This window comes from Hemitrygon akajei, chromosome 19 (genome assembly GCF_048418815.1).
Source record: "Hemitrygon akajei chromosome 19, sHemAka1.3, whole genome shotgun sequence".
Classification (NCBI taxonomy): Eukaryota; Metazoa; Chordata; class Chondrichthyes; order Myliobatiformes; family Dasyatidae; genus Hemitrygon; species Hemitrygon akajei.
In genome coordinates this window covers 50,090,120-50,107,800 of record NC_133142.1, presented here as the reverse complement: position 1 = coordinate 50,107,800, position 17,681 = coordinate 50,090,120, and the positions used below count along the sequence as shown (strand labels likewise).

General features: G+C 43.1%; 1 protein-coding gene across 3 annotated transcripts in view; it reads right to left on the bottom strand.

Moving 5' to 3' along the window:
* Nucleotides 1-17,681, bottom strand: part of rassf1 (Ras association domain family member 1) — a 110,588-nt gene continuing 92,907 nt past the window's right edge. For all 3 annotated transcript variants that reach the window (XM_073072481.1, XM_073072482.1, XM_073072483.1), the window contains 4 exons: nt 11,382-11,486; nt 9,111-9,414; nt 6,003-6,118; nt 1-2,434 (listed from right to left, as the gene is read on the bottom strand). In XM_073072481.1, coding sequence (XP_072928582.1) covers nt 2,288-2,434; nt 6,003-6,118; nt 9,111-9,414; nt 11,382-11,486 — 672 coding nt within the window. In that variant the 3' untranslated portion in view covers nt 1-2,287. The remainder of the gene's footprint in view (nt 2,435-6,002; nt 6,119-9,110; nt 9,415-11,381; nt 11,487-17,681) is intronic.

The following is a 17,681-nucleotide window of genomic DNA, read 5'->3' as shown; positions in this document are numbered from 1 at the left end:
TCAGTTCACATTTTTATTGAATAAAACTTAAAATACAACATAATTTATAAACTTCTTTAGTCAGGTGGACTATTTCAGTTCAGATCATAGCCCGTTTCTCTTAGACTGCTGGTTGTACCCTACCACTATTCAAAAAGTCAGTTTCTGCTTTTCAATGGATTCACAGAGCTGTGTGAGCAGAAGCAGGCCCACAATATCATGCCTCTCCTCCTGGGGAACAGTACCAGTCCTAAGCTGACAGTCTATCAAACCAGAGTGACCATCACAGAGAATTCTGAACCTGTCCTCGCCTTTAGTTCAAAAAGGAGTTTACAGCCTGCAGTCAGGAGCACTGGAACATTCAGCAAATCAGGCCACATCTGCAGTGAGGAAAACACGTTCCGGTGAAAGACCCTTCATCAGAACTGTGGGGGAAAAATACTGATTTGTTTTCTCTTTTCCAATTCTGAAGAAGGATCTTTGACCTGAAAATAACTTTTGCACAGATACTACCTGACCTGCTAAGTGGTTCCAACTATCTGAGATTTCCAGCATCTGTAGCTTTTTTAAAAATGAATTTTAGTTTGATTCCTGAGCCAAATCTACTCACACCAGGGACTAAACCTGAGACCCCATAATGCACAAGGCTCAGAATTCACCAACAGCCATTGGAAATGGATTTCTGTTCCAAGAGGCATTTGTGCAAATAATTGTGACTTAAAATTATTGCTAACAAGATACACATAACAAATGTACACCTGCCCACTGGTGAATTTACCATCAAGATGTATCCAGGTTTGCATTCTGTTAGTGAATTGCAGCTTTGAATTATGATGACTGTTTACTGAGTGATTACCCCAAAAATAAATTGCCCTTAGCCTAAAATAATCAAGAATCACCACTAATTTCTCACACGTGCAACTTTGCCTGCTGAACACCGCTTAATGCCAATGCTCCAAACCTTTCTTGTCCCACTCCCCCTCCCACTTCAGACTTACTGCCTTGACATTGAGCTGGTCCCCAAACTTGCCAAATACACACCAAACTGATGCTCACACTCATTACACTGAACTAAGCTGGCTACTCAATCACCTCACCCAAGCCAATGTAACCATTCCATTCACATCACCCACACCGTACCAGTTGTTTTCCCCTCTGCCCCCATTCTAAACTGCATCCCCTCACTGAGCCAAGCCCATACCGTACCCCCGTAGCCTAAATACAACTGAACTCCTTACATCTCATTTCTCTTTTTCAAGCGACCCGTGTTCAACTCCTGCCACTGTCTGTAAGGAGTTTGGATGTTCTCCCCAGGACCGTGAGGGTTTCCTCTGGGTGCTCCTGTTTCCACTCACATTCAAAAGATGTAAGGGTTAGTAGGTTTATTGGTCCCATGGGTGTAATTGGCCAGCATGGGCTTGTTGGCTTAAAGGGCTTGTTACCATGCTGCATCGCTAAAATAAAATAAATTAAAGGAATACATACTACATTCTGACAGAAACGATGAGTCACCCTGACTCTACCATCTTGCTTTCAGCTGGCATTGGTGTGAGAGGATTGATGTGCTGAACAAGTTTGGAGTTAGGGAGGATTTGAAGATCTTATGTTCTCTTCCTGCTGGTTTAAGCTCCTGAGGTTTTGTTCACCAACTTTAGCCCTGATCCTAGAGTCAGACTGAGCTAAAAATTCTCATCCATGGGAAATCCCATCAATACCAGAATGAAATTCCCTTGTTGTTATTATCTACATAACACAGATTTTTTTTTACACTTCAATAGCTATCAGTGCTTGTGTGGTGGATGAGAATGCAGTGTAAGCAACCAAAGGAAATTGCTACAGGACCGCTGCCCCCATCATACAAACAATGGTGAACGAACTGCTCAGATTATGTGAGGAAATCATGAAACTCTGTACCTTCATCTGCATGGGCACCTCCTAGTAAAGCAGGAAGCTGCTCAAGGTAGCAGGGTGAAGAGATTTCCTTCCTTGGGCAGACACTTCCCACAAACGGCTTGCAACTGTTCAGTTCAGCATCAAGTAAAGAACTCAGTCACACTTACTAATGTCAGGCAGATCTTCTATACCACACAATATCCCACCCAGCTCGTAGTAACTCACTCAAAACTTGTATTCTCCACAGTTTGTACTTTGCTTCTGGCCAAACCAGGTAACACTGATTCAAGAACTTCATCGTTCATACATGTGAGCGCGTGCACAAGATTTTTATTTCCCCCCTCTCATTCTCTCGCTCTCTCTCTCTCTCTCTCTCTCGCTTTCTCTCTTGTCACTTGATGGCGAGGCATTCCGGTCAACCAGGGGAGCGGTTGGCAAGCTCCTCTTGCATCTTCTGCCGGCAACGGGCGTACTTCCCGAACATCTGCCTGACGTGCTCCTCCTCCTCCCGCTGTAGGATTCGCAGGAAGTTCTGCAGCTCCGGTAGAGTGAAGGCATCCCACTGAACAAAGAAAGAGAAACACTCATGGTCACTGCTCCTCACAAACTCATTTTACCTTTGCTCCTAAATCACAATAGCACACCTGTAGCTCTCATAGGGTGAACCAGTCAAGCTCGTTGGACTTTATACACTGCTTCCCTTGTTTTCAGCACAGCCAAAGTGTTTTATAACCCCAATATCATTACTGTCATAATATAAAAAACATAGCTGCCAATTTGTAAATGACAAGCTTCCACAAAAGCAACGAACTAATGACTGTTTAAACTCTATTTTTACAATTTTGGTTCAGGGATGATTTTGCAGCCCAGCTATTCTTCAGTATCATCCTACATCAAAGGCAGCAGTACCTTGGTTTAATGTTGTGTCTGAAAGAAAGCAGCTGTGTAGCTCTCTCATACGGAACTAAAATATATACTCAACTTTCTAGGCATGGGATCTGATATCATGACTGTGTCTCAGAGATGAGCGTTCTACCAAGTGGGTACATCTGTTCGTAGTCTTGGTCCTTCAATGTGACTTAATTGACACCATTTTGAAAGCTCTATGAGCTGTTTCCTGTGACTAAAGATGAGCTCAGATGTAAGGCATTTGTGTGCTCATTTTAGCCAGAAATGTTACACATAAGACCATAAGACATAGGAGCAGAATTAGGCCATCTGGCCCATCGAGTCTGCTCCACCATTCAATCATGGCTGATCCTTTTTTTTTAATCTCCTCCTCAACCCCGGTTCCCAGCCTTCTCCCTATAACCTTTAATGGCATGTCCAATCAAGAACCTATCAATCTATGCCTTAAATACACCCAACGACCTGGCCTCCACAGCTGCATATGGCAACAAATTCCACAATTACCACCCTTTGACTAAAGAAATCTCTCTGCATCTCTTTTGAAAGGGCGCCCCTCTATCCTGAGGCTGTGCCCTCTTGTCCTAGACTCCCCCACCATGGGAAACATCCTTTCCACATCTACTCTGTCTAGGCCTTTTAACATTCAAAAGGTTTCAATGAGATCTCCCCTCATCCTTCTGAATTCCGGTGAATACGCACCCAGAGCCATCAAACGTTCCTCTTATGATAACCCTTTCATTTCTGGAATCATCCTTGTGAGCCTCCTCTGGACCCTCTCCAATGCCAGCACATCTTTTCTAAGATAAGGGGCCCAAAACTGTCCACAATACTCAAGGTGAAGCCTCACCAGTGCCTTATAAAGCCTCAGCATCACACCCTTGCTCTTGTTCTATAGAACTCTTGAAATGAATGCTAATGTGGCATTTGCCTTCCTCACCACCAACTCAACCTGCAAATTAACCTTCAGGGTGAACACTCCCAAGCTCCTTTGCATCTCAGATTCCTGGATTTTCTCCCCGTTTAGAAAACAGCCCGCACATTTACTTCTACTACCAAAGTGCATGACCATACATTTTCCAACATTGTATTTCATTTTCCACTTTCTTGCCCATTCTCCTAATCTGTCCAAGTCCTTCTGCATCCTACCTGTTTCCTCAAAACTACCCGCCCCTCCACCAATCTTCATATCATCTGCAAACTTGACAAGAGCCATCTATTCCATCATCTAAATGATTTATATACAGCATAAAAAGAAGTGATCCCAACACTGACCCCTGCAGAACACCACTATTCACTGGCAGCCAACCAGAAAAGGATCCTTTTCTTCCCACTCACTGCCTCCTACCAATCAGCCAATGCACTAACCATGTTAGTAGTAACTTTCTTGTAATGCCATGGGCTCTTAACTTGGTAAGCAGCCTCATTTGTGGCACCTTGTCAAAGGCCTTCTGAAAGTCCAAACATCCACTGCATCCCCTTTATCTATCCTACTTGTAATTTCCTCAAATACCAACAGGTTCATCAGGCAAGATTTTCCCTGAAGGAAACCATGCTGACTTTATACTATCTTGTCCTGTGTCACCAAGTACTCCATCACCTCATCCTTAACAACTGACTCCAACATCTTCCCAGCTACTGAGGTCAGGCTAACTGGTCTATAATTTCCTTTCTGCTGCCTTCCTCCTTTCTTAAAGAGTGGAGTAACATTTGCAATTTTCCAGTCCTCTGGTACCATGCCAGAGTCCAATGATTTTTGAAAGATCATTTCTAATGCCACCACAATCTAACGCTACCTCTTTCAGGACCCTAGGGTGCTGTTCATCTGGTCGGGGTGTCTTACGCACCTTTAGGTCTTTCAGCTTTTTGAGCACCTTCTCTCTTGTAACAGTAACTGCACCCACTTCTCTTCCTTCACACACTACAACATCAAGCATACTGCTAGTGTCTTCAACAGTGAAGACTGACACAAAATACTCATTTAATTCTTCAGCCATCTCCTTGTTCCTCATTATTATCTCTCCTGCCTAATTTCCAGTGGTCCTATATCCACTCTTATTTCTTTTATTTTTAACATACTTCAAAAAACTTTTACTATCCACTTTGATATTATTTGCTAGCTTGCTTTCATATTTCATCTTTTCCCTTTTAATGTTTTTTTTAGTTGCTTTCTGTAGGTTTTTAAAACCCCTATCATCTACCTTCCCACTATTTTTGTTTTGTTATATGCCCTTTCTGTTATTTTTACGGTAGCTTTGACTTCCCTTGTCAGCCACGGTTGTACTATTTTGCCATTTGAGTAATTCTTCACTTTCAGAATACAGAGGTCCTGCACCTTCCTCATTTTTCCCAGAAACATACACCATTGCTGCTCTGAGGACATCCCAGTCAGCAGGTCCTTCCAATTTACTTTGGCAGCTCCTCTCTCATACCACTGTAATTTCCCTTACTCCACTGAAATACTGCTATATCAGACTTTACTTTCTCCCTATCAAATTTCAGGTTGAACTCAATCATATTGTGATCTCTGGTTCCTAAGAGTTTTTACCTTAAGCTCCCTAATTGCCTCCAGTTCATTATATATCAAGGACCTTAGGAGAGTGGAGGGCTGGATCTTATACATTCAACTGGAACACTAAATTTCAGAGCTTGTTCCTATTGTTGAGGATAAACCCATCAAGATTGGCATTTATTCATCACCTCGGTCAGCTTGATCTGATAAAACTGTCTGGATTGCTCAGTCACTCCCAAGGACAGGGGTCAATATTGATGTAGGTGGCTGGACTCATGTCCACGTCGGACCAAGTAAAGAAAGCATTTTTCTCTGTAAATTACATTACAGGACCAGCTAGATGTGCTACCAACCCTAATTCCTGGAATTTTAGACCAAAATTCCTTGATCTATATTCTATGGATATTAGTTTGTACTACTAAAAAATAATTGCTAAACAATATAACTTGTACACTCTTGCAACAATCTAATGTGGTAAAATAAAAAGGATGATTTGAGTCAGATGTCAGTTTGATATCATACCTAATATTAAAACGTAGAACAAAACAGCACAGGAACAGCCCCTTTGGCCCACCATGTTGTGCTGAACCAATCAAATTAGTAACCAAAATATTATTAAACATACTTCACCCAGTTAGAATTCTTCTGATTTTGCAACTAAGCCAAGGATCTGGAACTTTACGCCTAAACTACCAGCATAAGATTGACTTACATTCACTTCCCCTGTCTCATTCTCTTTCAGGACGAGACTTAACATCTTCTCATCCGGCCCAGCCAGCAGCCTCAGGTACAAGGGGTGTTCATCGTCAGAAAGTTTCCGAGTATAAACTGCAGAGGGGAAAATGCAGCAAAATTTTAAGTTTCTTATTTAATTACACAGTTGTACAATCAAGACTGTAGTTCAACCTGCGATTGTCAAAGAATCCCTCCTCCCACTTCCCTGGTTATGAGCAGAAGGGACTGACTGCAGAGCGAATGCTCCTAGGTGCCAAGTTTTATGACACATATTCAGAAAACGAATCAAACGAATGTTCAGACAGCCACACTTTGACTTTTGCACCCCAACCCTCTCCTTGTTTGCATTTCTTTGCTCATCAGCAGTGACTCACTGACTGAATGCTCATCATTCAGTGTCTGGACACGCAGTTTCAATCTGAGTAAATGCATCAGACTCTGGACACATGGGGTTGATACCCAGCAGCTTAACATCCTGGAGTCAGAAAACGGCAGCTCAGAAACAAAGGGTAATGGTAATGGTGTAACTTCACAGGGAGTCCGGCCTGGGTTGCAACTGAGGACTTAGCCAGTGACAAGGGGACAACTCAATGCCAGTAAATAAATGTCGTATTTAGTTGTTTAAATATATAGAGTGGAAAAGCCCTTATGGGCCCAATGAGCTGCAACACCCAGCAGTCCACCTACTTAATCCCAGCCTAATCACAGGACAATTTACAATGACCAACCAGTAAGTCTCTGGACTGTAGGAGGAAAACATACAAACTCCTTACAGACCGCCAGAATTAGCTCTGAACGCCAAAAGCCCTGAGCTGTAATAGTGTTGTGCTAACTGCTACACTACTATGGTGTCCTGTTTTTAAAAGTTTGCTTAATCTGAAGTTTCAAATGTCTGTTGATAAAGCACCCGTGAAGCTGAATGTCAGTAGATTGTCATTAATTTACTGTCATTCTTCAGCACGTAAGTGAATGGAGAACAACATAATTGTTACTCTGGATCTGATGTAGCATAAAATAAAAACATTAAGCATAAAGAACACAATAAAATAAGACATGAGATTAGTTTGTGTATATTGGTTGATTATTTAACATAAAGTGAATGCTAGGTAGCGTATCTAGTTTGTTATTTTAGTGCCATCTGTGGATAAAAGGCCCATAAGATTTTTGTAAACACAACTGACCCAGCATAACACAAAAACTAGCTGGGAAAGTACAAGGTTTGCATTTCCTAAGTCTAGCTTCACTGCTTTTAACAAAAAGCATTTATAAGGGAGGATACAGGAAATACGTCCGAACCAAATCTCGAGAGTGCAGCCTATGGGCCAAAACACCACATCCTTATGTCGGAGTTGGCAGGGTATCAGTAAATTCCAATTTCTATTTATGTCAGGATTTCCTCTCAATAGAAGTGAACGTGAGGATTTTAATCAAATTGGCAAACTACCTGGACACGATCAGTCATTCAATGCATTTCTGAACACAGCATTTTTAGGAACAGGAAATGACCATTTGACTCCTGAACATGCCTGGACTCTTTCGAGTGCTGAATATACCTACACTGGCTCAGCTGCACTTAGTATATTAAAACAAAGTCACATCTGCTGCATTGCTTCTGGCATGACAGCCACAAATCCTCCACAGTGCCCTGCTTTCTGCCAAAAGATCCTCTTGTGGTAGGGTGTTCTGCTGGCAAAGCTCGTTGTGAAAAGGAAAAGTGAAATTTCAAGCCTCGATTAAATATGCGATTTTACCCTATAGAAGACGATTGGTTTTAGCTTAGGTCTCCCTTTCCTCTTCCTCTATGCCAACTTCCTTCTCCGTGCCTTTGACTCACTGGGCAGCCCACTCACTTTGTCAGAAGATTGCAGGGTCATGTTCTTGTGCACATAACCTAGCTGACACTCTGCAGCAATGGGTAAGGCACTACTGCTGGAGGTGCTGTCCATAGAATGAAAAATTTAACCGAGGCCCTCTCATGTCTGTGCAAAAGACAATTACATAATCCCATGAAAAATAGGTGGAAAACTGCCCCCCATCCCCTGGCAAACATTTATTTCCGAGCAGATGCTCTGCCATTACAACAACGCTGTGTGATGTTTCTGTAAGCTAATTAGTTGCTACATTTCCTGTGTGTCTACAATAACAAGTGGTGTGTATGGGGTGCCCAGGGAATGGTGGCGCCTCTGCTGAAGGTGCTTGTTTCCATTCTAGGATGGTGCATTCACCTCTGATCCCACCAGACACACAGTTCTCATCTGTGACTCCAAGTAGCTGGTTGCATGTGACAGCAGCCACACTGCAGGTGGGGGTAGTCAGTGGGCCTCATAGCCCAGTGAGACAGGGACATGCCTGTCCTCAGCGCGTGAAATCGGCTCTGGCAGAATGGGCGGCTGAGATCCAACGGCCAGGAAGGTGGTTCTGTAACACTTCATGGAGAGCGAAGTGCAAGAAAAGGCACAGGAAAAGTCATAGTCATCCACTGTAACCAGGGAAGACCCCAGCTGCGATAACCACTTGTACCACTGGACCTGACTTTCAAGGTCGAGAGAGTGGAATTGCCCCAGTGCAATGGCTTCTCCACTTTAAACAACCTCTGTACTCACAAATTGGATTCACTCAAATGCGCAGCAGAAAAAATGCACAGATCTATCTTTGTCGGATATGATGGACAACCCATCATATTGGAAGACATGTTGGGATGTAATGAGATCGTGAATGGCAATATTTTTGCTGTGTGTGTGCGTGCCCTTAGCTCCTGGTGGAGTCATCAGGGCGCCGTCATGACAAACTTTTTGCACCAATCTTTTTGGTCATTGCTCATCATACGGCATCTGAAACCTGGCGGAGCCCCTCCCTCTCCAAGTTTCTTTTAACGAGGTCGAGTTGCTAGCTCAACACTCAACCCAGGCACGGATGGACAGCGTGCAAGGGAGCCGGCTGGATTCGAACTCGGGACCTCTCGCCCCGAAGTCCTACGCTGATGCCACTATGCCACCAGCCAGCACACTATTTCCAGCATTTGCAGAATCTCTTGTGTTACTACTTTACTGGCCTGAGGACAGCAATATTCTCTGAATAGACATACCTTGATCGTCTTTCTCAATCCGTTCAAACAGGGCAAACTTGCGGGGATTATCCACCACCATGAACTTGTTGAGCAGTGCTTTGATCACCTCGCTGGCCTTTGTGTGGCTGCTGATGTGCAAGTGCTTTACGGTGTCCTTCGGGAGGTAGAAGGACGTGCGCCGCTTTATCGACTGCGGCCGTGCTGGCGTTGCTGCCTTCTTGGTGTCGTAAATTGACTGAGGCTTCGTGTTTGCAGAGACAGAGATTGGCCTTACCAACTTCAGCTGCACCTTTATGAACCCGGTGTACGTACCATCACTGTTCTGTGGAGGTGATGGAAGTAGAGAAATGTCAGAGCTGTCAATCGTCACGTTTACATCGTGCCCTCTGTCCTAATCCACGCTGAAGCAAAGCTTGAATTGCAGGCTCATTTTTACTAAGCTGATTTTGCTCCAGCAATCCACTAACTTCTGCTGAGGTACCATTTGGTTGTGATGTTGCTCACTGGTTGTTATTAATTATTCTAACTTAACAACAATGAGCAGGCATTTGAGGTATTGAAAGGCACAGGAAGTCTATGAAACTCGAGCAAACGACTGTACTTTTAAGGTCTAGAGCACTGCAGCATAGAAACAGGCCCTGCAACTCATCTAGTCAATGTGAAGCCATGATTCTGCTTAGTCCCATTGATATACACCAAAACCATAGCCCTCCATACCCCTCCCCAACCAAGTACTCATCCAAATTTCTCTTCAATGCTGAAATCAAACCTGTATCCATCGCTTCCACAGGCAGCTCGTTTCATCCCCCTTAAACACTTCACTTTGCACCCTTAACCTATGACCTGTAGGTCCAGTCTCACCCAGCCTCAGTGGAAAAGCCTGTTTGTATTTGCCCTGTCTATACCCCTCGTGATTTTGTATACTCCTATCAAATCCCCCTTCATTCTCCTACACTCCAGGGAATAAAGTCCTAACCTACTCAACCTTTCCCTATAACTCAGGTCCTCAGGTCTCGACAACATCCTTATAAATTTTCTCTGTACTCTTTCAATCTTATTTACATCATTCTTGTAGGTAGGTGACCAGAACTGCACACAGTATTCCGAATTAAGCCTTATACAACTTCAACATCCCAACTCTTGTACTCAATACTTTGATTTATGAAGGTCTTTACAACCTTATCTACCGGTGATGGATCTGTATTCCCAGATTTCTCTCCTCAGTCCCCTACCATTCACTGTGTAAGACCTATCCTGGTTTGTCTTCCCAAAGTACAACCCCTCACACTGGTCTGCGTTAAATTCCATCTGCCGTTTTTCAGCCCATTTCTGTGGTGTTATCTGTAAATTTGTTGATCCAATTTACTACGTTATCATCCAAATTATTGATAGCGATGGCAAACAACAACAAACCCAGCACTGATCCCTGCAGCACTCCACTAGTCAGAGAGGCAACCATCTACTACCACTCTCTGGCTTCTGTGAAGCCAAGGAGAGGATATAAAAAAATCACAATGAAGCAATAAATAAAAAAGCAAGTTAATTTAGTTCATCCGTGTGAACACACACTGGTAACTTGGCAGAGTAAAGCTATCATTGTCACATTGGATGGACGTTACATGGTGTGCTTCAGCTTCAGGGGCCCTGTTAGCAGTGGATGTTCCTGTGCTGATGAAAACAGCAAAGAAAAAGGCTGTCAGGCAGAATCAGCCTGAAGATTTTATCAGACAAGCCCAGCTGTTTCACTGGAGAGTGGGAGGAAATTCTGGCATCAGTGGAAGTAGGAGACTAATGCAACCTCCTCCACCCTCTGCTGCTACCCTGCATTTTAGGATGGGCAATTCCCAGGAGAGAGAAGTAGTAACCATCCCCGCCCGAGTGAGAAACACAGTAAAAAAGCACATTAAAAGGCTAAAGACTAAACACAGATATGAATGGGGACTATTTAACCACTAATACAAGTTTTTATCTCCCGTTCTCCACCATATCAAAGTAATACAAATCATAAAAGAATGTCTATTCACTAATGAGATGCAGAAGCACAAGAAAGCTGCCAAGTTATAATAATGGGTGGCAAATACTATCATGAATAGGCAAAGCCTATTCATTTTTGAGAACAAGACGCTACTGGGTTTATTGGCAATTACTGATTGTTTTAAAAGGCATTCAGTCCCCACTTATACTATTGCCTTCAATATGAAGTCACTCCCAAAATATTGTTAAGAAATTTGACTTTAAAAAAATGCCATTTATGATAAAGGTATAACCACACGTCACTTGTTAACTTACCAGAGTCATGACGAGATCACTATTGATCTGTGAGTTGTACTCTTTAATCTTGGATTCGATTTCATCACGTGTAAGGACCTGTTTCTCCCAATTAATGTATTCATCCTGGAAAATAGCAGGGAAACTTTAATTATTGCAAGGAATAGCCCACACAACCTTCATTAACCCATCACAAGGCAGGTACAGAAATGGATGTGAGGAAGAGGGTGGAGGACCTTGCTTTCATTCACTTTACAATTCCAATTTTCATATGCACATTGGTTTGAGATATAAATGTGGTGGTTTAACTATTTGTCATTTGACCAATTCCGTCAGTCACATGCACGGCATCTTGGAGCAGGCAAACGGGTCAGAATTACCTACTTCTACCTCTGTTTCTTATGTTCTGCTTGTCAATGGTACACCCATCTCATGTTTAACACGTAGGTGCGCAGAGAAAGTAAAGTAGCCTTTGACGGTGAAAAAGGCTACTTATTAAAATTTGATTATTTAGTAAACAATTTTACCAACCCACTGGCTACAATTTCTATAGTCACTTTAATGTATCAAAGTGCCCAATCGGCTTCTAAAGAAACATAATTTATTTATTTATGCAAAGGAATACGGATTTCTTCCCAGCAGGACAAGTGGTTGATGTGGACTTGGACCCAGGTGCCTATTTCCATGCTGTGGCACCCAATGACTTTGAAAGGCTCCTTCGACCCCACCAAAGTGAATCTTTGGTGACCATCAATTAGTACGTACGAACATTCCTGTGACGGGTGGTGGCAAAAGCAGTTGTGGATGTCTCCCCAATCCTTTTCAGATCTTTACTTTTTATGATATACTGCTCTTAACCTCTTGTCACATTCTTTGGCTCTCTGACAGTTTTTAAATTGGGAGGTATAGTAGGGGTCGAATTGAGTATATTTAAAGCAGAGGTTGATATGTTTTTGACTAGTAAGGACATCAAAGGTTACAGAAGGCAGGAGAATGGGAATGAGAGCAATAATAAGTGAGCTGTGATCGAATGGTGGAGCAGACTCAATGGGTTAAATGGCCCAATTCTGTTCCTATGTCTTATGGTCTAAAGCAACAGAAACGAGACTTTATTCTCCTGATTCCAGAGTTATTTATGCACATGAACTTAAATTCCCCAGCTGCCACGGTGAGATTTCAACTCAATGTCTCTGACTGGACCAATGGTCCAGAACTCTGTTCAACAATTTACCCCTTACCATACCAATAACAGTTTAAAATTTTTCAGAGCCAAAGAATGTGACAAGAGGTTAAGAGCAGTATATCATAAAAAGTAAAGATCTGAAAAGGACTGGGGAGACATCCACAACTGCTTTTGCCACCACCCATCACAGGAATGTTCGTACGTACTAATTGATGGTCACCAAAGCTTCACTTTGGTGGGATCGGAAGGAGCCTTTCAAAGTCCTAGGGTGCCACAGCATGGAAATAGGCACCTGGGTCCAAGTCCACATCAACCACTAAGCTATTTTTTATTCTCAAGTCCCCCACCGAAGGGAAATTTACAGTGGCCAATTCACCTATCAACCTGCAGATCTTTGGGGAAGGGGGGAAAACCAGAGTAAGCACGGCAGAACATGCAAACACACAGATAGCAGCCAAAGTCAGTATTGAACCTGGATACGTTGCTGTGTGAGACAGTGACTTTACGAGCTGAGCCACAGTGGCCTGCACTCATCTACCTGATGTGTAGTCAGGGAAAACTCGTTCATAGCAATGGTGACAGTGACCGCAGTGGAGAATGGGCCACGGGTTGCATCAGAGGCTTACCAACTAGCAACAAAAACATGCTTTTTCAAAAACCATACAGAGGCTTTGCACAGTTCTAAATTAACACACACAAAATGCTGACGGAACTCTACGTCGAACGTTCATTCCTCTCCATAGATGCTGCCTGACCTACTGAGTTTCTCGAGTACTTTGTGTGTTACTCTGGATTTCCAGCATCTGCAGAACCTCGTGTTTACAACTCCTAATTAGATGTGGGGAACGCTTGCTTATCTTCTGTGCTCATTGCTAAAATTAAACCGACAGCTGAAGGATTCAGGAAGGAAAAGGATTGCTTGGCAGTTTCTGCCCATGTGTTCAGGATGTGTCAAACAATTCCCGGAGGGTCCATCATCGAATGGAAAAGCCACATCCTGTTCCCTACATGGTCTCAGAAGGCATCATTGCTCGGCTCCCAGCACGCTTACAAAGCAAACCCAAGTGTGTTTTGCCGAGTGGCATTGGAAGTCCAAAGCTGCACCCCAGTGCGTGGAGCGCACCAAGAGCTAATTTTCCAAGCCCCACAACAACTTGCATCTTTCAGGCTGTAGAATGACTGAAGGTTCTTTATAGAAACATTACCAGGCTAAACTTAACACTAAGATCATAATATGAAAATGAGAAAGGCGCGCACAGTGGTAGATATTTATTAAAGGAGGCAGAAAAGTGACGAAGACTAAAGAGGGAATTTCTGAGCTTATGGTCGAGTCCAGGGGTTCCCAACTTTTTTAATGCCATGGAGCCTTACCATTAAGCAAGTGGTCCGTGGACTCCAGTTTGGGAACCCCTAAGACTCTAGTCAGTCAACAGCCTAGAGGCAATTGTGGAGTAAATGAAATCACTATGTTCAAGAACCCAAATCAAGAGTAAAACATGGAAGCAAACAAGAAACCAGCAGGTAGGCAGCCAGTTCATTTGTGTTACACTTCAGACTGAGCAGGAAGAATTATTTCATATGACAGCTCAGGTTTAGGCCTCCAGTGCAGTACTTTGGCTTGGTAAGTGTCAAATCCCGCCCCGCCCAGTCCGTCACGTAGTGACTCACTCTGTTCTGGATCTGGTCCAGAAGAGAGACAGAGATTGTGGGAGCGGTTACTGAGTCAGAGAAATTGTTCGTACCATCAGGTTGGAGACTACCAAAATGGAATAAGGAGTTGTTCCTCTAATCTGTGTCTAGTCTCAACTTGGCAGTAGAGGAGGCTATGAACAGACATGTCAGTGTGTGAATGGAAGAACTAGAATGGCTGGTCTTTGGTCTAGATTTACAGCATTGCAGACTTCTTTGTGTGGCTGCAGATAAGACTCCTTCTGCCATTTGACATTGAAGGGTTTGGAAGCTCCTCAAATAACAAAAGGGTTTATTACCCTAGGAGCTACATGAATACATTGAATGTGTTGACTAATCAGCACTTAAGAACATACAGGGGTTTGTTTGTACTGTTATTCTTTTTACATAAATTTATAATGAAAAAAGTTTATTTTTGAAATTAACAAAGGAACAACCTCAACAATACAAATCCCTTGCCTTTACATCCAATTGCTGTCTTCATTATGCTCAAAAGTATCTCAAGTGTTCAAGGCAGGAAAACACTAGCTGCTATTGGACTGTAGAAACAAGTTTTGGAGGTATGATATGCAGATTTGTGAACACTGTGAAAGAGATCCAGTGCTTACTAATGCTATGTGACAAATCCAGCATGACAGAAACAAATATCTGTACGCGCTGCACCAACGCCCAGGAATTGGAAAGGCTGCAGGAAGTGGTGGGCATAACCCTGTCCATCACAGGCAAAGCTCTCCCCACAACATGAAGGGTCTCGGCCTGAAACGTCGACTGCTTCTTCCCCTCTGCCTCACCTGCAGCATTTTGTGTGCTTCTCCCCACTACTGAGATTTACATGGTGCACTGCCACAAGAAAGCAGCATCCATCATCAAAGATGCAAAGTGTCCAGCCATGCCCTCCTCTCACGTCTACCGTCGGGTGGAAGGTCTTACGTCCTACACCACCAAGTTCAGAAACAGTTATTACCCTGCAACCATCAGACAACTACTCCAAATTGATTCTGAATGATTCTATGACCTACAGACTCACTTCCAAGGACTATTTACAAATCACATTCTCAGTTTTGTTTTTATTTGCAGTTTGTCTTCTTTTGAACATTGGTTGTTTATTAGTCTTTGTCTGTTTATATACAGCTTTTCATAAAATTCTATTGTATTTCTTTCTTCCTGCAAGAAAATGAATCTCAAGGTAGTATACACACTTTAATAAATCTAATTTGAATTTGTAACTTTGAACTCTCTCTCACTCTCACTCTAAAGAATTAACTGTCATTTTCTACTGACAGACTTAATCCACAAGATAGATTAAATTTTTAACTTGCTCTTTTTATTTATTCACAGTGCTTGGACCTTTAAACTCTAAGTAACATTTCCAAAGAAACAATATAAAAGTGAAATCAGTCAGAATTGTGAACTAGGCACATTGGTTCAGAGTTCTGGTATGAGGGGATCATTGAATTTATTATAAGCAGAACTGAAAGACCACCCTGTCGAACAGGACATGGGTCCAGACAATGAAAAAAGTAACAGGAGGGTGGGGAGATGAAATATACCCACAGGTGCAAGGATGAGTAGTATGCAAATCAAAACTTGTTTTTTTTTGCCAAAAAAAAATTGAATATCTTGAAGAAAAATGTGGGGGGTGGGGGGGAGAGGGAGGAAGGAAGCCAAGATAAGGAATGACAATGCAAGGTGCACTTAATTCTTACCACTGGCCTTTGGTCCAGAAACCTCCCACCTTCCCATACTTCCTGCTGACTCTGTATACAACTAACCATTAGATCATCGCATTGCAGCGGGGGATGGGTAGTCCACGTGGAACACCCTCCGGCTGGCTGGCTGGCTGCAGTCATACACCCTGCTTAATGCTTGAAGTAGATTCTTCACTGTCATGTTCTACTGATACACCCCTGATCAATTATTTCCAGGAATAGAGTGAAATCTTAGTCAGGGGAGGTTGGAGAGGAAATGAATAAAAGATAAACTACTTAACGCTGTAGGGATTAACAAAAAGCTCCAGATGAAAATGACCTCACTCCAGGATCAACAGTTTCATCACTGGATGTGGTCGGTCCCTCCCCCAAACCAAGGCAGCCAGTTCCACATAGCTTTTCATAGTTTTTAATTGCCTGTTGCAGGGGACATGATTGTGAGACTGAACATTCAAGTAGTTTGGAAGTCACAGGATTGAGGCATGGGGGGGGGGGGGGCAAGGGGAGTTAACAGTGCAACCAGCAGAGGGTCTAGGGGAGAAACAGAAGGGATAGTGTGGAGAAGCCTCAGGAAAGCAGTCAAGCCAACCCCTCCCAGAAGATGTAAACTTTTGAGACCACCTACTACCAGGCTCAAGGACAACTATGGCACTGTTATCAGACTCTTGCACAGATCTCTCATATACTGGAGGACGAATCCATGATCTCTCAGTCAGCCTTGCTGTGGCTCCAGCACTGCACTTTCCCTACAATTGCAACACTATGTTCTGTATTGCTTTCCTTTACACTATGTCAATCTACTTATGTACAGAATGATCTGCCTGTGTGGCATGCAGACAAGAGCTTTTCACCACATCTATATACTATACTGTAGATTCTGGAAATAACTTGGAAAATGAGTAGCTCAGGTGGATGATGGTTGAAATGAGTTGTTCTCTTACCTTGGCGATCTACTTGCAAATGTTTCAATACCATTCGAGGAGACTCAATCAGCGAACAGTGTGCTGATGATATATCCTCGTATGATGACGAAACGTTTGCAAGTGGGTTGCCAAGGTGGGAAAACTCAACCCAACTGTAGATTCTGCTGCATCTCTCCCATAACAAACATTGAAGTTATAAGGAAAATGTGGGCCACGACCTGTCCATCACACAAACCACCTTCCCTTTATTCCATGGTCCACTGCACTCTCCTTTCAGATTCTATCTCCTGCCCTTGGCCTCTTCTACCTATCATCTCCCAGCTTCTCACTTCATTCCCACCTACCCGTCTTCCCACTCTCACCTGGATTCACCTATCAACAGCTAGCTCCCACTGCACCCCTCACAAAAACTTCATTCTGGCTTCTGCCCTCTTCTTTCCAATCCGATGAAGGGTCTCAGCCCGAATCATCGATTGTTTATTTCCCTTCATAGATGCTGCCTGACCTGCTAAGTTCCTCTAGCATTTTGTGTATTGCTACCTACATGGAACATATTGAATTCCAAGTAAGTTGCTACAAATACAAATTGTTTTCTGTGTTAGTTGAAAGGCCTCGAGTTGGCTTTAATGTTTGCTGCACAGCCATATGCATGAAAATGTGTTATTTAAATAAATTACAGTAAATGGTGCTTCGTGAGTGAGTCGCCCAAGAAAAATCAATCATAATTGAGTTGCAGTGTGGAACTCAGTGCTATGCCCAGGCATCACAAGGAATCCTCAGTGCAAACAGGGCTCTAGCTCCTGCTGGGTTGGGCTTG